General features: G+C 32.0%; 3 protein-coding genes across 4 annotated transcripts in view; 1 reads left to right on the top strand and 2 right to left on the bottom strand.

Moving 5' to 3' along the window:
• The first annotated feature begins 11 nt into the window (after positions 1–11).
• On the top strand, positions 12–4,847 carry LOC115887276 (WD repeat-containing protein 37). Its single transcript, XM_030906662.1, has 8 exons — positions 12–672; positions 731–838; positions 903–1,091; positions 1,155–1,327; positions 1,385–1,637; positions 1,698–1,836; positions 1,895–2,110; positions 3,515–4,847. The coding sequence occupies exons 1-8, from the start codon at positions 450–452 to the stop codon at positions 3,669–3,671; spliced, it is 1,458 nt and encodes a 485-aa protein (XP_030762522.1). The 5' UTR covers positions 12–449; the 3' UTR covers positions 3,672–4,847.
• A 4,455-nt stretch (positions 4,848–9,302) lies between these two features.
• Positions 9,303–17,257, bottom strand: LOC115887318 (RING finger protein 145-like). 2 transcript variants are annotated; one of them, XM_030906719.1, is made up of 3 exons: positions 16,471–17,257; positions 15,758–15,876; positions 9,303–10,104 (listed from the first exon to the last, which is right to left on the bottom strand). In XM_030906719.1, exons 2-3 carry the CDS (start codon positions 15,833–15,835, stop codon positions 9,313–9,315), a joined length of 870 nt encoding a protein of 289 aa, XP_030762579.1. In that variant the 5' UTR covers positions 15,836–15,876; positions 16,471–17,257; the 3' UTR covers positions 9,303–9,312. The 2 variants fall into 2 exon arrangements, with proteins under 2 accessions (XP_030762579.1, XP_030762578.1); XM_030906718.1 differs by lacking the exon at positions 16,471–17,257 and adding an exon at positions 15,926–16,058.
• Positions 17,258–20,102: 2,845 nt separating this feature from the next.
• Positions 20,103–23,456, bottom strand: part of LOC115887304 — a 28,283-nt gene continuing 24,929 nt past the window's right edge. Inside the window, exons 3-4 of the mRNA XM_030906697.1 lie at positions 21,478–21,596; positions 20,103–21,399 (exon numbers count right to left, since the gene is read on the bottom strand). Coding sequence (XP_030762557.1) covers positions 20,584–21,399; positions 21,478–21,596 — 935 coding nt within the window. The 3' untranslated portion in view covers positions 20,103–20,583. The remainder of the gene's footprint in view (positions 21,400–21,477; positions 21,597–23,456) is intronic.

The following is a 23,456-nucleotide window of genomic DNA, read 5'->3' as shown; positions in this document are numbered from 1 at the left end:
ATAGAAAGCCTTAACTTAAACCATTTTGCTAAGTAGGATTTTTGAAAATACATATGATATACCTTAAACATATTGTTATATTTTAATCAGTGTATTTATATTACAAATGTTTTTCTTATAGTACCCGCACATCCGTCTATCTGTAGACACACCCAGATATAATTTGTTATTTTTTTAAATTTTAAACTCCCCTTAAAATTGAGGGAAACCTTGACCTCTGCACATTGATTTTTACTAATTTAAATGGTTTTAAATGTTTATTCTATATTGAAGCATTACATAGTAGTACCATTATATTTGTTATAAAACAATATTTTGGGAATAACGTTTTTGTTTTATAAACGACGTGTTTTAATGCTCGACTTACATTAGGTTAAAGTATAATTACTTCAATTATTCCCTTTTTTCTGAAAACTTAAAACATAAAACAGTGCAATTTAGAAGTAAACATGTCCGTCAATCAGAATACGCCGTATAATAAAATTCAAAAAGCAAAAAGAGGATCACTAAACCGTCCTCAGAGTGCTGCTATCATGGATAGTGATTTTTCAACTGGATTCAGAAGCGATATTGAAAACGATTCGTTATCCCTGGCTTACAAAAGCAGACTACATGCACTCTTTATGCAAATTGAGAAAGAATTTGATTTACTTTATCAAGAGAATTTGAATTGTAAGTTGATCAATATCGTGATGATATGCTTGAACTTTTAACTCAATATTAATTTTAGTGCAAGAGAAGATTGAAATACTAAATGAGAAGTTAGAAAAAGATACATTTGACAAACCTGATTGTCCAGATCTTGAAAACAATTTTTCCAAAGTGCTCACCAAGAAATGCAAGTTCTATAAACCTATTTTAGTAATATTATGATTTATATTATGTTTTTGTATTTATTACAGTGAGTTCCTCATCTCAGAAATCTAAAACAGCTCATAAACTTAAGGCTCAAACAAGTAAAATTGTCTCAAGTTTTAAAGCTCCAAACTATAGCTGTGGTTTGATTAAAGAATATTTAGGGCATAAAGATGGAGTTTGGGAGGTATCTGTAGCTAGACCAGGGATTCCTGCAATTGGCACTGCATCAGCAGGTAAACTTGAGATAATTATTGTATTTCAACATCATACATCCATACTACATTTTATTTTTATAGATCATACTGCTTGTATATGGAGTATTGAATCTACCAGATGTCTGCTCCAATACCAAGGTCACTCTGGCTCAGTCAATTCCATTAGATTTCACCCTTCTAAAGATTTTGTTCTCACTGGAGGTGGAGACTGTGTTGCTCATATTTGGCAAGCAGCTTTAAATTGGGATTTGCCCGTAATGACATTTTTAAATTTTAAAGTCTTGAAATGCTTTTAATCTTTATACTTATAGAAAGGGCACTCGTCTGAAGAAGAATTAGAAGATGGTAATGATACTTTAGGAGCAGGAGACGATACTTCTGATGTAGGAAGCTGTCAACGAGTACCCACATTGAGGACTCCTATAGGAGAATTGATAGGTCATTCAGGTGCTGTTGCTGCAGCTGAGTGGTTAACAGGTGCTGAAATGGTTATAACAGCTTCATGGGATCGATCAGCTATATTGCATGATGTTGAAACTGGATCACAAATTGTCACACTTTCAGGTAAATGATATATAAGTATATGGGTACAAATAATGTTGTATGTTTGATATTTTTTAATAGGTCATGATCAGGAATTGACACACACTGCTAGTCACCCTACTCAGAAACTAGCAGTAACATCATCTAGAGATACAACTTTCAGACTTTGGGACTTCAGGGAAACTGTGCATGCTGTTTCAGTTTTCCAAGGACATACTGAGTTAGATAATTGGATTAAACAATTTTTTCAAACATTTTTAACTTGTTTATATGTTTAGGAGCGTTACTTCTGCAGTATTTACAAGAGAAGACAAGGTAGTATCGGGTTCGGACGATCGTAGCGTGAAAGTGTGGGACTTGCGCAATATGCGATCTCCTGTTGCAACAATAAGAGTTGACTCTGCCGTTAACCGACTTTCGGTTTCTTCAAATGGTATTATTGCCATTCCTCATGACAATAGACATATTCGTTTATTTGATTTAAATGGCGCCAGGTATGTATTTAAATAATTCTATTTCATATATACCGTTACTATCGCGAGAGAAGGCCGCTTTGACATACATATCTACCTACACAATGTGATGAAATGAAGGTCACTGTCATTTTATACGTAAATTTATATGGGAACTGGACGCCGGTTTTTTTTTTCGATCATATGGTGTGTTTTAAGGAAGGCGGGCGAACACTCAAATGTCAGTCATATCAGGATCAGACTGGCCATATAGTCAGGGTGGCGATTATACCCGGGCCTCACCCTACCCTGGTCCCCCCTGCCTTAGGACCTACATATAAAATAGTTTATTATTTATTCTTAAATACACGGAAAAAATAAATTGTAATAAACTCCACAATTGTAGAAAACACCGCTGCACCAAACCAAACCAAACCTAAAAGGGTACTAGGCATCACTTTGCAGCTTTTATTTCTGTTACAAGATCTTCAAAATAGTTAAATATTATGCTTGATTTTATATGAAAATAGCGAACAAGTGTGTTGGTAATTCACACAATTTGTGTCAGGAAATATTCAGATTGTACTTGTTGAAACTTAAATGAAAATCATTATTACAAATTGTAACACTACGTATTTTACTACTAACTATTTATTTTTTTGATACAACTTGCTGTTACTAAGCACTATTGTAAACTGAGTTGGGGAAGAATAATAACTTAGCTAATATAACAATTGTGTGTCATATGTTTACAAAAATCTAAGTACAATCTGTGGTGCAATGTTCTAGTTTTTTCTTAATTAGTTACTTTCCGTATAGAAATGAAACAGAAAGAAGTGACGGTAATATTCTGAGGTTATTCCCAAAACCTTTTTTCTATTAACTATATTTACATTTGCATGGCATTACGGGTAGTTCCCTGATTTTATCAGGGAACATTAACAGTTTAATATAGGGAAAAATTTGCAAAACGTAAGGCGAAAAAATGCCCAAAAAATTTCCACCCTGACCCCTTCTTACAACTCCACCTGGTCCCTGTCCGACCCTGAGTCATATGATAATGTTTTGGTTTGGAGAAATGACAATTCGTTTATTTCTAAACAAGGTTTTTCTTTATTATAGCTAAAATATGTTGAAATTAGGTGTTTTAATAGTTTAATAATTAATTAATACTATAAGCATAGAAAAAAGTGTGTATCTAAATAACTGTAAATTTTGAATATTGTGATGAATTTGATAGAATTTTAAAGACCTATATGTCAGTGCTATAAAAGAACCAGTGTGTACCTGTAAAGAGTATTGCCTGTTTCCTCAGTCTAATGACATCATACGTTGGCCGGCGGGCCTTCTCTACTCGATAGTAATGTAGGCACAAATGTATTCTCAAGAAATAATTTTTGCTTGAAAAATATTGACGCCTGTGATTGTTTCTAAATAATTCTTCAGATTAGCTAGATTGCCCAGATCAAGTCGTCAAGGTCACAACAGAATGGTGGCTGGCACTGCATGGGCTGATGAAACACTGGGAGGAGTTAATTTATTGACATGTGGTTTTGACAGGAGAGTATTAGGATGGTCTGTAGCGTCGTTGAAAGATATATAAAGGGGTCTAAATCATTCGGCAGTATTTCTTTATATATGTGATACAACAATTATTATGAGATTTAGGAAGTTAAATATTCGAATCAATTAAAAAATATATTTAGGAACAAAAAATCGATTGTAGAGGGAAAGCTTGTAGAGTGGGCGCATTTTAAGAAGGAGACAGGAGACAGGACCAATGTTTTGCCAATGAACGCCTAGACAGTGCCGCGCGAAATAATTCGAAATATTATTTTATAGTGTTAGAATAAAAATAACAAAGCTCACGCTCATGGGTCACTATGCATTAGTGTCATTGATAGCACTCCTTGTTTTTTTTAAAATGTGCCCACTCTATAATATTAAATACCATTAAAGGAAACTGACCTATACCAGGCCTAACCCTCCGTTTATATACAGTGTGATCAAAGAGTTGTACATTTTTAATTGGAAATAACAAAAGTGTGGGTTTACATGCATCTCTCATTAATCGTCCATAGCATAGATAAAGGAAATAAGATTGGAATAATTTAGATTGGAATGCTCGGCTTCCCGCCAAAACATATAATTGTTTTGGTTTGGGTTGGGTTGTCGCGATCTGGCGCTGCTTGCTGCTGGTTGCTAAGAACAATCGCAAACAAGAACAGAAATAATTTTCTCTTGTCAAAATCAGAATCTTCAAAAATTATAAAATCTTTCAAAATTTAAACCGCCCTCATTGAAAAAAGACCGAAAAGTGTTTAACATGTCTAAAGTTATTATCTATCTCTAGTGCGTTAAATTTAAATTTTCTTTATCTAAACCCGTGATATTTGTGAAAAAGTGGCATTAAAAAAACTTACCAGGCTGTGTGAACTGTGAACTCCAATTACCATCGTGGCATAACGTCGGTTTCAATGTTCCGTAGGTATTCCATACAAGTTTCTTATATGCAACATACTATTTTATTTATAAAATTAAAAGAAAATAATAATAAATTTGAATAAACAATATCTGGCGACATAATTCCGGAGACAGCCGAACCGCTCCGAAATGATCAAAAGCTTTGGATCGCGACCGTTGTAAGAATATATTTACATTGATCTTATGGGTACTTACCAATCTAAACTTGTTTTCTTTATCTATGGTCCATAGTTCCGTCACTCCAATCATATTTAAATATAGGCTGTCATTTTTGAAATAAACAAATACAACCTTTGAATAAAACTGTTTAATATCAACGATGGACGGCGCATATAAATCGACACAAGTCTCGTTCTCAGAACTACATTCTGTCAGTGACGACACTTGAAAGATCCAATGAAAGCAGTTTTAAATTCAAATTTAGACAACTGTTTGAATTTTTCTTGGGTCTCATTGGTTCTTTGAAGTGACGCCGGAAACTACATAGTTCTTCAACTACATAGACCGAGGCTTTAGAATGTTTAACTGTCATCTGTATCAGCTTAATGAAAATACTTTTTAATCGTGCGATATTTAGTTTAGTTTTGTGATGCACTGAATATTTCAGTATTTTTCCAATCAAAAATAGTTTGATTCGTTTACCAGTTTTGGTTTGGTTGTGCGTTAAATCATGTCGTTCTTTTTTAATAATAAATGACAACATATTCTGTAAATATATACGGTTTTGTGTAGTCATTTTATTTTAAATTTTATTCCCCCTTAGCTTTAGATTTAGGTGTTTTTTACTAATCAGTATGATTGAACGGAAATAACTTCACAAATTCGTAGAAATATCATTGGTTTTACTATAGTATCTCGCCGGCGTTGATATCGCTAGACAGTGGCATCTCGCAATTTATTAATATTATTCAGAGTTGAAAATTACACTTAGAAATTAAATTTTTGGCGATTTGAATATTTATTCGGATTTTCATGCATCAGTTGATAGGATGATCTGATGGCGCTCTGATTGGTCATAGCGTTTTCACGTCATTTTTCATCCGAAAAATTTAAACCCCTGCCCATCAACGGAGAAAATTAAAATAATAAAATTTCGTACAATAACGGATGTTTCGACAACTGTAATCTAATCTTACTTTCTTTTGTAAATTTGGGCATTTATCGCTATCTAGCTTTGAATAAGAAGACTATCTAGAAATGCTTATTATCTTTCTAATTTATATACAGGTTGTCTGATATATACCGGGTATATATACCGGGTGCGTCTCAAAAGTGGCTCACCCCTATAATTTTTTTATTTTTTCAGATAAAAAAACGAGATTTGGTATGTTAGTATATGACATAAATTAGGATTGATTGACGTATTCAATTGTTTTCGGTCACTTCCTGTTTCACCGGAAATGACTACAACTTTTGATTTTTAAATGGCACCCTCGATATTTTTTTACTTTGTTTCATAGAAAATAACACTCTGAATAGAATGGCGTATCATATGTCAACTTTTGACATTTTCGCATACGGTTTATTTGAAATTATAATTTGCGGTTCGGAACGAAAATTTGACTCGAAATACCAAGTGTGGGGTATCAAATTATTCGTAAAAAAATGCTTTTCCAAAGATGCTAATGAGCCACCCTCGTTCCATATGAAAAAATTGAGATATGATTAAAAATACGATTTGAGCATTTTCTAACTGGCCAGGACAAGACACTAAGAACATTAGACGATCAAACCTATTTTTCCAAGGCTCCTTGATTAAGAATTAGTATTTTTAACATAGCCATCGCACTCTAGATTGAATTTTAAAATACAATTTTTAATTAAGCGAGTATGTCAAAAGTTGACATATGATATGTTATTCTATTCAGAATGACATTTTCTATCGAATAAAGTAAAAAAATACCGAGGGTGCCAAAAAAAGTGACCAAAAACAATTGAATACGTCAGCCAATCCCAATTTATGTCATATACTTACATACCAAATATCGTTTTTTTATCTGAAAAAATAAAAAAGTTATAGGGGGTGAGCCACTTTTGAGACGCACCCGGTATATGGGAACGATCGATTATTAATTATTAGGTAAAATATACGAGGTACCGCAAAAAGTTAAATATAAAAGTTATATGGTTTTTAAATATCCATTGGCCAGTAATAAATTTAAGTATACAGGGTCGGTCATAAAGTTGTGGCACAGCAAAATTTATTTTTTTTTTAAATGGAACTCCCTGTATATTATTGAATATTTCAATTATACCTTCAATTTTCTGAACTATTGACTTTTGAAAATATCAGTTAAACAATTCGATTTAATTAATTTCGATGTGTTGGGTTTCATTTAACGATGCAATTGTGCGGAAACTGTGATACTTTTTTCTTCTTCTGCGCATGCGCTGTAAAGTTGTAGAACGGTTCAGAATTGGCAATAGAAAAAAACTGAACTAAGCTAGTGTTCTTTATTGTCCACTTTATTGTGAACCTCTGTTGCTAATGCATGATTAACTATCAGTTGTAACTGTGACTGATATTGTGACGTTATTTTTATTCAATCACAATGTACCTACAGTAAGTCCTCGGATTATCTTTACAAGAGTAAAAACTTTTTTATTATTGACATTTTGAAAAAAATGCATTTCTTCGTAAAATTTTTTGCTTGTTCTAAAACGGTTAATCTCGTTTATAATTTTCTCAATTTTCGTACCGTTTTAGAGAAAATAAAAAAAAAACATGAAAATATGGTTGATTTTTTTAAAAAAAGTCCTAAAAATTAACAGGCGTTTCTATGGCAGTATCACTGCGATTTCATTCTTTTATAGATGGTTATTATTAATTTTGATTAACTTCATATTTCTTAAAGTATCACATTTTTCTATAACTATTGCCACCCTTTCATAGACATTGAACTATATAAATTTTGTACTTATTCAACATTTAAACATCATAGCAGAAAATATGAAGCTAATTAAAATTCTATCACGGACTTCAAAAATTCTAAAAAACTATATTTTCATGTTATTTTTAATAATAATAGCTCCCGTATGAGTTTAACGCCTTGGGAATAGCATGCTAGCTACTTGGCATGCTAGAGCCGTTCGGTATACAAGGAAGGCAGTGTGGCTAGCACTCTACGCTTCAACCGTCTATTATTACCTCAGGATTGTGAATCCCAAGTACTCATTTAAGGCTGAATCGATCTAGGTACCTAAACTATTTTTATTTTATTAAAAATAGAACTGCCGTCTGTAGGATTCGAACCCACAACCTTTAGATTGATAGACGAGAGCTGGTACCTCTACGCTACCGGGCACCATTGCACTGGGCACCATGTTATTTTTAATTTTCTTTAAAACGGTATGGAATTTTGGAAATGTATAAACTGGATTATCCAGTTCAAAACAAGCAAATTTTTTATGAAGAATGCATTTTTCTCAAAATGTGAATAATAAAAAGTTTTTCCTCCAACCTCCTGTAAAGACAATCCGGAGACATACTGTATATAAATTTATTAGTTTTTGTTGCATTTTTTCTAGTCAACTTTTTTAACATAAAATTGTCTAATGAGAATAGTTGGATTTTAATATAGTTTAAAATATTTTCTGTTGTTTTATTTAAATAGTATTTTTAGGTAACTACACTATATTTTATTTAAATGATATCCTAGATATTTAGTCCATTCAGGAGCGTTTGTAAGTTAAACTAGAGCCAATATTAGGGTAGCCCAATGACTAAAGAATATAAGGACATGTAACGCCCATATACGGGCTGCAGCAGAATTTGTGACATTAGACGCCATTCTTTTAATAGCAAACAATGAGTCATCATCTGGTCACCAGCGACAATTTTAGCGATTTTTATTAGTTTGTGTGTAGTGAACTTTGTATAAACTTTATTACAATGGTGATTAGTTGTTCAGCTTTCAAGTGTAAAAGAAGCAGCGATAAGAAAGAGCCAGGAGTTACGTTTCATAGGTAAATAAACAGTCTGCTCCACCTTTTTAGCGTTTTCTTAGTTTTCTTATTGAATTCGATAATTATTTTTCTGATATTAATATGTACTGTTTTGTACCTTTTGTTAACATGTTAATACGTTTTTTCGTAATTAATTAGTATGATACCACCGTATAATACACCATAGGCGTAGTCAAAACATTTATCAAAAAATATCAATATTTCTTCAAAATTCACAATTTGCTCTCTGGTGTTATTTGTCCTTGGATTCTTTAGTCATTGGGGTAGCCAGACAGCCGTGATTTCCGGGAAAGTCCTGGATTTGGATAAGTTATCCTGGATCCCTGAAAATCATTATACTATTCCGAAAAGCGTTAATCAAATTATGAAATCAGGTCAAAGGTTATAAAGTTCAGAGAGTAAAAAATATACATTTAGGCTTAATATTATTCCATCGCATTTCGATTTAGCCTTCCTTCGTTGATATCTACATATATATTTTATCTCATTTATGATATTTTGGTAATTGTTTTTTTGCCCTCCCAGGAATTTAGCTATAAAAATGTGGCAATCCTAGCCAATATACATCATGTCAAAGTTTGCAGAATAAAATATATCACAGCCACTGGCGGCACAGTGGCCAGTGGCGTTCAATTATTTTCCCAAAATAGTAAAAAATGGTTAGGAAAAATGTATCATCATAGATTGTCATTTTAAAGTTCAATGTGAGTGGATTTATTTTTGTTCATACAACAGGTATTATAGGTATATTTGTGTTTCAGGTTCATTACAAGTAAACAAGATAAATCGTTCGATTATTTATTTGCCATGTTTTCTAGAAAATGTTGTTTACATAGGGGGCACAAAAAGGACGTTCTCAAACATTGTTTCAAACAGTACGGATGGAACAGATGATTGCAAGGGGTTATTCTTGCTCTAGACATATTACTTAGACATACGGCACAAATATCATCCCAATCTTCAATCTCCCTTTGAGTTGCTATTTGAAAACTTGAATAGGCTTCTTTCTCGGCTACCAATATTTCCCAGTAATTATAATATGCATCTTTTATTCTTAAGTACACCATAAAGTAAAGTGCCAAAAAAATAAGTGGGGAATAATTCAAGTACAAGTTGAACATAGATGCGGATAGTCCAGCTAATACAGCTAAAACATTCATGTAGAACGGTATGTATAGGTATTCTAAATTGTCAAGTTTTCTAATATTTAGAGCTTCAACAATTTTTGGAAATACTTCAATAAAAATTCTTTCAGTTAATAAATAATAAACAAAAGTTATTATGCTGTAGATAAGCTTTGGTTCGTATTGTATGCCTTGTTCTCTTAAACACAAAACAACAATGAGAGCTTTTATCCATTCCAAAATAATTCTGCATATCCATTTGGTATATGTCATAAATGATGGTGTTCTGGGAACTGTTCTAGTTCGGTTTCCTAGACAGATATCCCGTACTCTCGTAGCAAAATACCCAAGAACTGAGTAAAATAGTACTGTTGTAAGAGCCATCACTACATTCTTGTCACCTTTCAGTTGGGGATGAACTGAGTTGTCTAGTAATTGTTCACAAAGAATGAAAAAACTGACCTAAAAACAACGTAAGAATATTATCCAACTTTTATTTTTCAATACAAAACCTAAACTATACGCGATAAGGCGATACCAAATAAACTTTTAGTTACGTAATCGAGGGCGCGATTATTAAATTCATTGATGCCAACCATGGACATATTCTGTGCCTGGCTGACCCACTGGAATGTACATTTCCCGCTGGCGATTCAGGTGGTAGCTCTGCTGTAAAAAATGTCAAGTTGCCAATTTCTGATAGTTTGATTCGTTTTGACACTTCAGTTATGTATTACGAGTTTTTGGTTTAAGTGAATTGTGTTGTGATACTCTATGCCTAAATTTTTTTACTAGCAGACCTTGCGGTCGAAAATTGTTCTTTTTAGAACCGCTTTTAGTGCGAAATGTACACCATGCCGAAGCAGCCATTGCAAAAAAATTCAATGGGACCTTATTAGAATATTTTGAACGAAAAAGCGGTAGTAATGGCCCTTTAGGTCCCTTAAGTTAAGGAGGTGAGTTTTGTTGATGTAAATAATAACTGTTTATACAGGGTTGTTCACCACATACGACACGGAGTATTGTAGCTAAACGATTAGATTTTCACAAATTATAAGTTTTGGGCGCGTCGAACAACTATTAGAGCTACAATTTAAAAATATTTTTACAAGATACAGAGTGTCCCAAATAAATAAAAAATATCAAAGTTTTACTTATTTAAATGGAACACCCTGTATATTATTACATTTTTAGTTTCTACGATTAAAATAAAGGTAAATTTGATTAAGGTTTATTACACTTAAACCTTACCGTTTTTGAAATATTTTCAATTTTGTGAAATTGCAGTTAACATTTTAAGGCTTCATTTCCAAGGATATCAAAGTTTTTAATACTTAATATTTACTGAAGTTTATTTATTGATCCGTTATTGTGTTGCAATAATAAAAATAATACTACCTCATACAGAGTGCCTAAAAATTATTTTAAATAATTTCTAGCTCGAAACGCCAATAACTTCTTTAATTTAAATGGCCCCCTGTATCTTTTAGGAGAATCAGATGATTGTCTATCAAATTGTATTATACCATTTTTTACCTATTCCTTTAAGTTTTCGTAGAAAATGCATTTTCTTATAATTTAGACTTCATTTATCAATATACCCATGGAATATTGACATTTTAGATTGTTTTTAAAGCAGCAAATGTACAAAATCTACGAGCTAGTAATATCGTTTTTAGCAAAACGGTAATATTACTAGCCCATTTGTAGGCAAAAAGAAAACTATTTATATATTTATAAAAGAGTATACCATTAATTAAATATAACACCATTATTTCCGCCCAAATACTAATTAATTACATACTTAATTGTGTTCGTTAATAAATTATTCTAAATAAATGTGGATTTGAATCAGAAATCAATATATTAATAAGTTATGAAAATGAACGTCTCTGTTGTTATAAATAAGCATTGATTAAAAAATGAAATATAATTTTAAGGTGTTACTTTTTACCACACTGTCTAATACACATACAAAACTCAGGTTTTTAGTATTTGGGGCAATTATTATTAATCAACGCAAACAGTTTGAATACTGGAATCATATTAATTGGTCCTCTTTAACAAATATTAAAACAGTTTTTTTATTTTTTAATGAAATAAACGAATTGTATCGACAATATTAGTATCTGTACTCTTTAAAAATTTCGTACATCTTTAAAAATAATCTAAAATGTCAGTATTCCATAGGTATATTGATAAATAAGTTCTAAATTACAAGAAAATGCATTTTCTACGGAAACTTAAAGAGATAGGTAAAAAATAACATAATACAATTTGTTAGACAATTAAATTGTGTATCTGATTCTCATAAAATATACAGGGTGTTCCATTTAAATTTAACAAATTATTGCCGTTTCGAGCTAGAAATTATTTAAAATAAATTTTTAGACATTCTGTATAAGGTAGTATTATTTTTATTATTGCAACATAATAACTGATCAATAAATAAACTTCAGTAAATATTTAGTATTAAAAACTTTGATACCCTTGGAGAAATGAAACCTTAAAATTTTTACTGCAATTTCACAAAATTGAAAATATTTCAAAAACGGTAAGGTTTAAGTGTAATCAAGCTTAATCAAATTTACCTTTATTTTAATCGTAGAAACTAAAAATGTAATAATATACAGGGTGTTCCATTTAAAAAAATACAACTTTGATATTTTTTATTTATTTGGGACACTCTGTATCTTTTAAAAATATTTTTAAATTGTAGCTCTAACAGTCCTTCAACGAACCTAAAACTTACAATTTGTAAAAATCTCATCGTTTAGCTACAATACTCCGTGTCGTATGTGGTGAACAACCCTGTATATTTATAATTTGTTTTTTGTGTCTAAAATATTTTGATTGAAAAGAAAATATGTAAAAGTCGGCAATGATGTGCCGGTCAAGCTTAGTCACGTGATTAAAAGTTTATTTGGTATGATCCAATGACTAAAGAATACAAAGACATGTAACGCCCATATACAGCAGAATTTGTGATGGTAGACGTCATTTTTTTGGTTGTAGCGAATGAGTCATCAGCGACAATTTTAGCAATTTTTAATAGTGTGTGTAGTGAACTTTGTATAAACTTTGTTACAATGGTGATTAGTTGTTCAGCTTTCAAGTGTAAAAGCCGCAGCGATAAGAAAGAGCCAGGAGTTACGTTAAATAGGTGAATAAATAGCCCACTCCACCTTTTTAGCGTTTTTTTATTGAATTCGATAATTATTTTTCTGATATGTACTTGATATGTGCTATAGGTCCGTCGATACTAGTTTTGTACCTATTATTAACATTTTAATAAGTTTTTTTCGTAATTAAATAGTATAATGCTACCGCATACACCAGAGGCGTAGTCAAAACATTTATCAAAAATATAAATATCTCTTCAAACGGCTATGTTAAGGAAAATATGTGCCACGGCACTGTTTGGTGGTATGGTAACAATTTGGTTTCGGGTGTTATTTGTCGTTGTATCCTTTAGTCATTGGTATCATACCGGACGCGTCTCAAAAGTGGCTCACCCCCTATAACTTTTTTATTTTTTCAGATAAAAAATCGAGATTTGGTATGTTAGTATATGACATAAATTAGGATTAATTTATGTCATATAGGGCAGAGAGAAACTAATAACTAAAGTGAGAGGGCTTGTGGAATAGGGCATTTCGTAGACAAGTTTATTTTGTCACCGCGCATCCCAGACGCGCATAGCGTTTAGGCGGTCGAAAAAGGTTGCAAAGTTTTCAACTTTGCAAGTTAAACATTTGACAGGACTAATTAGATTGTCAGTAGCTTTTTCTATTTCTTAGCTCTAGAAGGAGATAACGAAAATCTGTTGATAAACGGAGCAAATCGGAGTAATAAATTGTTTTTAACTGAATGTGCCTGTTCTTTTAGCTTGTCAGAAGAGAAGATTATTGTCATCACAAAACATCCCCCTTTAGAACTTTTTCTTTAATGGCCATAAGCGGGAGTAAAAGACCAACCGCCCGAACAAACACTAGAGGCGCCACCGGTCATCAAATGGTGTAAAAATTGCGAAAATTTAGTCATCTAATTTTGAAACAAGGGGTCGCGCTTAACTTTTTCAATTTTAATTCAATATTCATTGTTTTCAAACTATATTATTAGACTTTGTTGAATTTTGTGAATGTATAAATGTTTTCTTAGTATAAAGTTGCATTATATTAATTTAAATTATTTTACATACATGTTTAAGATTCAAATATTATGACATATATGTCAGTTGCCGTCTAAAATGTCATCTTGATAAAAAGTTAGTTATTGTCAAAAGTAGTTAAAATCATGTTAAAATATTAAAATTTACAAGCTATAATTAGATATTTTATATTATTTCAACAATAAACACATAATAGTACAGCGTAATGTTGATATGCAGGTCCAAAACAAAAAGTGCCGTTATATTTTTCAGTTTTCGTTGACAGCCGCGGAAGTTTCAGTGATTTTAGTGTTGCCGGATATTTTTATTTGTGAAATAGAAATATTGCGGATTGCAAAACTAAAAGTGGAAGTTTTATTGCAATGTAAGTAAGCGTTTGTCCATTTTATATTTTACTTTTTTCATACCTACGACAAATATACATATATTGAAATTTTATAATACGTTTTATTTAAAAAATGTTAGAGAACAAGCTTGTAATCCTGTAATTGACATAATTGTTATGTAATATATTTCATTTAAATGTAATATATTACTTTTCAATTAAAAAAATGTAAATTTGAAAAATATATTAAAAATACATATAGGCATTAATTTAAATTTTTTGAGTGCGAACAAACACGAGAGGCGCTTTATTATTTACTTTCATTTCTTAACATGATAGACGAAGTTCTAAAGGGGGATGTTTTGTGATTGTCATTATTGATTATTTCAGATTCCACGATTATTCGGCATTTTTGTAATGTTTGTTTTGTGGTTGAGACCCAGACAAAACGTTTCCTTTAAAGGTAAGTTTTATCTCGGTAATTATTTTAACATACCTAATAGTAATAGTGAGTGCACATAATAATCGTACATTGCTAATTTATTTTTTTTTATTTAAAACATCACATTCTTTTTTGATTCCTATGGAACGACTAGGTATTATACCTGGTATTACTTCCAGTAATATAGTTATTTTCTATATTTATTTCCAGTAATAGTTATTTTCTTTAACTGCTAGGTTCTTGTTATAGAATAAAGACTATCAAAAACATTGAATACCTACGGGATACCTACTGATACTCTGTGCGAGCTCCCAACCGTGTTTCCCTGTTCACTCCCAATCAAGTTAGATAAAAAAGATACTGAAGATTGCAGCCTTGAGTTGGAGTATGGCAAGGAGTATGGAGTTAATTAAATTATTATGTTCCTACACAGTATTTTATTTATAGGTTTTAATGCTTTAAAGTCTAATAATAAATTTTCGTTGTCAACAAAATAATCTAAAAAAACTACGAAGATTTCTTATTATAAAACTTGAAAGATTAAGATTCGGTTCAAATATACAAATTTTAAATTTTTGGCGCCAGTATATAGGTATGAATGCAACCTACTATATCGATAATGCGCTCATAGTTCGGGTTAGATGCCAAAGGCCGCGCCACTAACACAGTCTTCAAAAATTAACGTTGATCGGTCTCTCTCACCTTAGTTATTAGTGTTCTCTCTGATATAGGGATTCTTTCAAAATAATAGCGCTTTTAGTTAGTTTGCAAAATAGCTGGCTAGTTTTAAAACTAGCCAAGTATCGATTTTAGCCGTAACATATATTTTATACATACCAAATTATATATACCACAATATATGTATTTTATACATACCAAATCTCGTTTTTTTTCTACAAAAAAAAAATAAAAAAGTTATAGGAGTGAGCCACTTTTGAGACGCACCCGGTATTTCTTTTAATTTTAATATATTGCATTCCAAATCATAATTACTATAATAATGTTAAAAAATGTCCATGGAGTCTATACGGCAGTATTATAAAAAACATGGGTGGATTTTATTTCATAACGCAAAAGAGCGATTTCTTTCGCTTTAATTTAGTGACATATAAGTAAAAAATTTTAAGGGGGTTGATTCGTGTTAATAATCATATTTAATTACTGTTCCAAGACAAACCTGTGAAGCGAATCCATAGATATTATGTAATTTAATAAAGTATTGCTCCACATTATGGATTTCTTGCAATATTTCCATCCTGATGGTTAAAAGAACCTCGAAAACCAAAGGACACCATCCTTAAAAATGTAGGTTGAATTAGAAGTTTCTTTTTTCATACAAACTCACTTAAACCAGGGTTAATTGACTCATTGGAATCTGTACTGTGAAAAAATGTTGCCATTTAATACTGAAATTTTGAATTTTGGTAACATTTGTCAAAAATTGTATATTTGATAGTTCCATGAATGATGTCATTATTGTCAATGTATACAGAGTGTTTCTTAAAAAAAATGATAAAAAAACAAATTAATAACTTGTATTTTATTATAATTAAGTACCAAAATAAGTGTTATAAAAATTCTTTTATAAATAGCTAATGATTTGTTTTGTTTGCAGTACAAAGTTCATGTTTTTGTGTCAAGATTTTCAGGGAAATTTTAAAATATTCCAAAATTTAATTAATAGTAAATTTGAGAAGAATATGACAAAGCTCTTATAGCTTATATTTTATTTTGCCGAATTGAATTTTATAAAAAATTCTTTTATGAAGATTCTCATATTGTTTGAAATACTTATAAGTACCTTTACTTAAAATTAATATTTTTGTATTCAAATACTCGAAAATGATGTTTGTACTAAACAAAACAAAAAAGAACTATAGACTAACTTACTAATATAAACGTACAAAAATTACTCCCTAACAAAGCAGTCATAATATTCTCTATTGACAATAACAATGAACCGAAAATATCTTAATCGACAGAAATAAAAACACTGAAAATACAACAAGAAGCGTTGAACGTACGTGCCTATAAAAATATCTTTAATATTACATTAAATTTACTTAAAAATATCTCATCTCTGACGCCAATGCACCCGAGTATAAATAAATCTGAAAATTTTTGGCAAGAGCGAAACCCTGTCAAAATAAACATTTTAAAAAATGTTTTGGTTGTATTATGGCCTGATTTTTTGTTCAACTGGGGTGTGTTTCTTTTTAAATTACCAAGGAAAGTTGGTTTTGTATATATTTCAGGACTTTTATGAACATATTATGCTACATAAAAAAAGTATTTTTTAATATTTATCTTGTATTCTGTAAACTTTATGGTGTTCTAACTTTCACTTATATATTTTTTGGTTTATTATTGCATTCAAAATTTTAATGGGGAAATTTTGTTACTTTGTCATGTTAATTGCTTTTTTATTTCAAAGATTTCAAAAACTTACGCCATATCACACATGTAACATAACATGGTATATGTTATCTGTGACCATATATGAAATTGGCTTGATTTGGTTTATGGTATGAGAATACCGGTTGCCTCTAAAAAGTGGCTCACGCCTATAACTTTTTTTATTTTTTTAGATAAAAATACGAGATTTGGTATGTTAGTATGTGACATAAATTAGGATTGATTGACGTATTCAATTATTTTCGACCACTTCCTGTTTCACCGGAAACGACTACAACTTTTGTTGAACAAAATTTTTAAATAGCACTTTCGGTATTTTTTTACTTTATTCGATAGAAAACGACACTCTGAATAGAATGACATATCATATGTCAACTTTTGACATTTTCGTTTAAAACAAAATTGAATTTTAAATTTCAATCTAGAGTGAAGGCTGCGTTAAAATGAGGCTGTGTTAAAATGAGGCTGTGTTAAAAACACCAATTTTTAATCAAGGAGCCTTGGAGAAATAAATTCGATCGTCTAATGTTTTAGTGTCTTTTCCTGGCCGGTTAAAAGATGCCCAAATCATATTTTTAATCATATCTCAATTTTTTCAAATGAAATGAGGGTGGCTCATTACCATATTCGGAAAAAGCATTTTTCCGAATATTATATATTATTTCGAGTCAAATTGTCGTTATGAATCGCATGTTGCAATTTCAAATAAACCATATTCGAAACTGTCGAAAGTTGAGATATGATATGTCATTCCTTTCAGGGTGTCATTCTCTATCGAATAAAGTAACAAAATACCGAGGGTGCCATTTAAAAATCAACAGTTATAGTCATTTCCGGTGAAAGAGGAAGTGACCGAAAACACTTGAATCAGTCAATTATTCCTAATTTATATCATATATTAATATAACAAATCTCGGTTTTTTATCTGAAAAAATAAAAAAGTTATAGGGGGTGAGCCACTTTTGAGAAGCTCTCGGTATAGGCAAAGTTTACAGAATCTGTAAACTTTGGTATAGGAGAATATCCTAAAATTATGAGTTTTTTTCCATTCTGAAGCATCATTTTGATAGATATACCTAACACTTTATATTAGTCTTTTTTAACGACTCTGGGCATTGAAGACTTTCTTTAGAATAATAAAAAAATATTCTAAAGTACCATTCCGAAATCTTTGTAGTTGTTTATGATAGAGACCTCTTAATTTTTTAATATCTATAAGAGGAAAGTTTTTTATTGCATTTAGGTGTCGGCCTACGTTAATAAAATTCGAATAGATAATTCTCCGCAATAAAAACATAATAATAAATTATAACGACCAAGGTTTAAGATCATGAGCAGTAGACACGTGCCAAACTAGGCCTTGCAGTGAGAGATGAGCGAGGAAAAATTAAATAGGGCCGTGGGTTGTTTATTTGAAAATAAATGGGTCAGCGTCTATATCTCAACGACGGAGATTTAATAGAAAAATGCCACCAACTTCCTTTTTATTTCGCGTCGAAAACACGATTGCATTATTCAAATTTAGAACTTATTAGTCTTAAAGATAGTTCACATATCTACTTATACACATTTTTATAAATTGTAATAAATATAATATAATAAATACTTTTTTTATAAATGTAAAAAATGTAAGTTTTGCCAATTGATAACAATTTGCGAAGTGACACGTTTTTATATTTCTATGTTACCATGACGCAGAGTGCGAAATATTTTGCGCTCCAGGGCGCAAAATTATTTCTCACTCTGTAGCCTGACTGTGCCTAAAAAATAAAATGCATAAAGGTGCGTTTAGACTTGAGCACGCATGCACGCGCTGAGCATACGCTAAGGGCATTCGTTCGCGCTATCGGCTCCGTTTAAATTAAAAACTTCTTTCTCGACGAATGAAGTGATCCACTTCGTGTTGGTGAAAAGAAATAGCCGCGGCTGCCTTCATTGTTATGCACAGTTTAATTATAAAAAGAAGAAAAGTCGAAAACATTGTCGCTAGGGTTAAACTCTAATTTTTGGAAATCGATATAACATATCAAACAATTTAGTGTTTGAGGAGGGCTAGGATCAGTTTAAAAACTTTACGGGAATGATCCAACCCGACTTTGAATATTTACTAAATTTAATAACACCAAAAATTACAAAAAAAAGATACAAATTTTAGAATAGATTTTATCTCCAAGAGAATGTTTTAGATAGCGGAATATTTTATATCCCATAAAATCGGCAACTTTTCGTGTTCTTGTATTAACAATAACAAAGAATCAAGTCCATAATTTTGGCGAAACGAAAATAATTTAACGAACTTCACACACCCACGCAAAACAAATTGCCTTTGTAAATTGAGCGTTCGCGAACACATAAAATCCCTTTGAGCACCGACCAACAACCGACACCAGACGGCTCGTGAGCGTGTTGCATTCGCGAAGGATCAGTGCGTGCGTACTCAAGTCTAAACGCAGCTTAAAAGGTGTGTTCGGGTTTTTGTTATTACCGATTCCGAACGCTCCCAGATCCCTAGTAAGCTATTGCTGTCAACAATTATTTTGTTGCCATAGTTATAGAAACAAGTTGATTTGGAAAGATATATTTTAAGTGCGATTCCTAACCTAACATTTTCATATTAAATTAAGCATGTTATTTATATCACCAAATATTTACAATTACATACAGTAATTATAAAAAAATAATATATTTTATCAAAGTACTCTTTCGCGCGTGAGACAAAAATAATATTCCATTAATTTTTCTGTTTAAATCCTGCTCTTAACAGACCAAAAAATCTTAGTTCGATGTTCATTATGCAAGGTGGGTCTTAAATAAGTGCAAATATTTTTAAGGGTAGTATATTTCGACTTCCGAAACACGATTATGCGGTTTTTTTCGAAAAACTTCGAAAATATGGGATTTTTTGAAAAAAAATTTGAAAATGTTTTTAGTTAAAAACCATAATTTAGTTGATAATATGGCAACATAGATAGTAGATTAAATTTAAAAGAAAGAAAATCCGGAAAAGGGGACCATTGGATTCTCAAAATTTTAGCAAAAAATATATTTTTTTGGAAATTTTCAAAGTAAAATAACTCGGTTGTTTTGAATTAATTTGAAAAACGGTAAAGAGAAAATATGTTTCTTTTATCGAGATCTACCAGCCCTGAAAATATTTGCACTTATAATATTATATTGTCCATTCTAGACTCGCCCTGTATAAATAAGAAGTAGGTATTTTATAAAATGCAAAATCTGTAAAAAATATCTGTAAAATTTCCCCAAACAGTTTTTGTGCTTGCGTAAAGTACGTTTGTGCTGCAGTAGTTGTGTTTTGTGCTCCAGTAAAATAAAGCATTGGTATTTTAGATAGATATTGTATCTAGAGCGACTGTTTAATAAATATAGTTGCACTTAGGTCTGATATATTGATTAGCAATAATGTATCACAATAGAATAATACACAATTTGGTGCACAAACTATAGTTATATAGGTATGCAATATTTTTATACAACATAGTCATAAAATTGAAACATAGATATACTTTTTCTATATCTTATGTCTATATATTTTTCTTTCTTTAGAATGCAATAATCACCCAAAAAATACTAGTGCACAAAAACGTACTCTCTTTTACAAATAGGGCACTTATTCGAATTATTCAAACATTCCCTCAGACAGTTGGCGTGGAACATATGCTGACAAGGCGTCACTCTTGCTTTCGTCATCTGACTCAGGCAAACCGCACATACGTCATCACAATTCTCGATTTCGTCACTGGTCGCGTAACGAAACTGACCCAAGACCGCCTGCTCGGTCCTAAGCTTTTTTAAACAGTTCACCACCATATCTTTTGTTCTAAGATACACCATGATGTAAAACGCGATAAACATAAACTTGAATTGTCCGTAGAATGGTAAGAGGATCACCATAATCACCGCTAGCGTGATAGTGTAATATCTGAGAATGACTGGGGCATAGAACTGCTCCAAGGCTTCGAGAGAATTTAGTTTTAACATCAGAAGTAACGGTAAAAACAAATCTACGAAAACTTTTTCGGTGCACATATAGTAAGTCCAAGTGATGAATGTATACAACGGCGTTGGATGATAATGTTGTAAGCCTTGCTCCAAGCCAAACACCAAAAGCATAAACGTCACTGTTATAATAAAGGTGACGGCTTTCGTCCATTCTAGAACGATTTTGGTCGCTGACATGGCGACGTGTTTGAGGTTGCTGTGATGAGTCATGTTGACAGTGACCGACCAGTCCTCTTTTTCGATGAGTTCTTTGATGTAGCTGACGCAGTAGGCTATGACGTTGTAGAACATGAGGGAGTAGAGGCCTGTAACTCGTTTTTTGGGACAGTTTTGCCCGCCGAGGCTGCAGAGGAGGACTTTGTCGCAGGCAATGAAGAATATCAGCTAAAAATAAGGTTTAAAATTACTATTATAAATAGTTCATTTTTTATAGAAGCTTTCTAAATGCTGTTAATTGCCTACCTGGGTAATCAGATTAGAAATATTGTTCATTTTCATGAAAACATTTTCACATTTATGTACTGGTGAATACACTCTACAGATGAAATTCCAAGTTGGTTTTGAATATTTTTTAAAAATACCTGAAAAAAGAACAGAAATTTTTATTAATTGATTAAATATTGATATTCGATATTAACTGTTGAATAGTAGATTGATTTTGGACTCTCATTGCTTTTATTTTTATAATATACTATCGAAGCACCATTATTAGTTAAACTGTTATTAAGTACGAATGTACGAAAACATTAAAAATAAGGGCAATCGAAATCCAATATTAATCTTTTATTAGTGAAATATAGATTCATTAGAATTTATTATAGTTTTTTAATTGAAATTATTAATTTATATTCTTCAATCTAAGTTCCCCGTCAATTTAATAAATGAAAACAATTATTGATCACTACTAAGCCTTTTTAAATCAAAGAATCCAATTAAATGCTCATTGTTACTGTTAAAATGAATCGGTTTTTTTTTGTCTCGACTTTGGTCCCAGAAGGTTATACACACGGCATGTTACATAAAATCTCCATAATAATGTGTTACACGCACCATTTTCATGCTACGGCTCTATTATATCCAAACAGCAGTAGCGATAACATTTTGATATTAGAAATTAGTGTCCCTAGAACACTCGACTGCGTAGGTACATACCTAATTTAATAATTGATATTTTTGAATAGTTCTAGTAAAATCAGACAAATCTGAATTAATATTACTGCTAAATATTACTGACATTTAATATACATATAAGAATCGCTTTTAAAACGTCCTTCGACGTTGTGCGATGCCTAGTCAACATTGGTTTCGTTTATTCCAGTATCCGGCACGCATCAGATCCCTTGAGCTCGCCTTCTTGATACCCTCCATTCAGTTTGTTCTTGGTCTTCCCCGTTTCCTTCTCTTTTGTGGAAGTCAGTTTAGTACCTTCTGAGGCAGTCGCGTGTTGTCCATCCTTCTCACATGTCCATACCACTTCAGTTGGGCTCTCTCTATTTCCTCTACTATAGTATTCTGTCTACCCATTTTGTCCCTGATTGTCTCGTTTCGTACTCTATCCAGCCTTGATGTTCGTGCTGATGTCCTTATCGCGTCCATTTCTACCGCCAGTAATTTTCTTTTGTTATTCTCCGTTAACCTCCATGTTTCTCGCCCCAAATGACATTTTATGATTATAAATTTCATATATTATATTTCTTATTTTGAACGTTTGGTAGTGCAGAATAAGTAACTAGGGTACAACTCTCGTCTACCACGCTAAAGGTCACAGATTCACTTCCTGTTGGTGGAATTTTACCAATCGGATTTTTTTTAATAAAGACTGGAAACTTAGGATGACCCCTAGAGGTTACACTGACTACAGACCAGCAAACGGCTCTAGAAGAGGCGATTACTGGACGAGACGAAGTAGTAGCGAGCGGATTGCAGCGCAACGACTCACTGCAATGTCGGTCATCTCCATTTTGCGGGAATGCACTTTCGGGTGGGTAATCCTCATAGATTGTGTATCTGAAGAATCAGTGGATTGGTTGATGGAAACGGTATTTAAGCTTAAGAATTGGCATCAGTGCCCGGGACTGATTGCAGTGAAAGGAGAAAACATCTCAAAAGGGGGCGACCATCACTGTCTTTCTGCCAAGGAGCAAGAGGAAAGACACCACCTATACCTGCTGAGCCTTATCCAAGCTCAGAACTCCAATGTAAGCACATCGAGTTGGCGAGTCATCAACTCGAGGGAGGAGGGTAATGGTCAGATCCTCACAATAGGAATCCAGAAAGGCGATTGAGAAAGAGGGTTCCTCCTCTGTTCTCTGTTATAGATTCGGGAGAACACCGGTATCAGGTCTATGGAGAGACCAAGTTAAAAAAGTGGAGAAAATGGAGACAGATCCTCCAGCTTCCACCTCATTGGTACCTCAGTCGGAGATAAGCTCCTCGACTGT

This window comes from Sitophilus oryzae, unplaced genomic scaffold (assembly GCF_002938485.1).
Source record: "Sitophilus oryzae breed Bouriz unplaced genomic scaffold, Soryzae_2.0 scaffold_562_pilon_pilon, whole genome shotgun sequence".
NCBI lineage: Eukaryota > Metazoa > Arthropoda > Insecta > Coleoptera > Curculionidae > Sitophilus > Sitophilus oryzae.
Note: the sequence above shows the minus strand (reverse complement) of the source record. Positions and strands in the feature narration are given on the sequence as shown.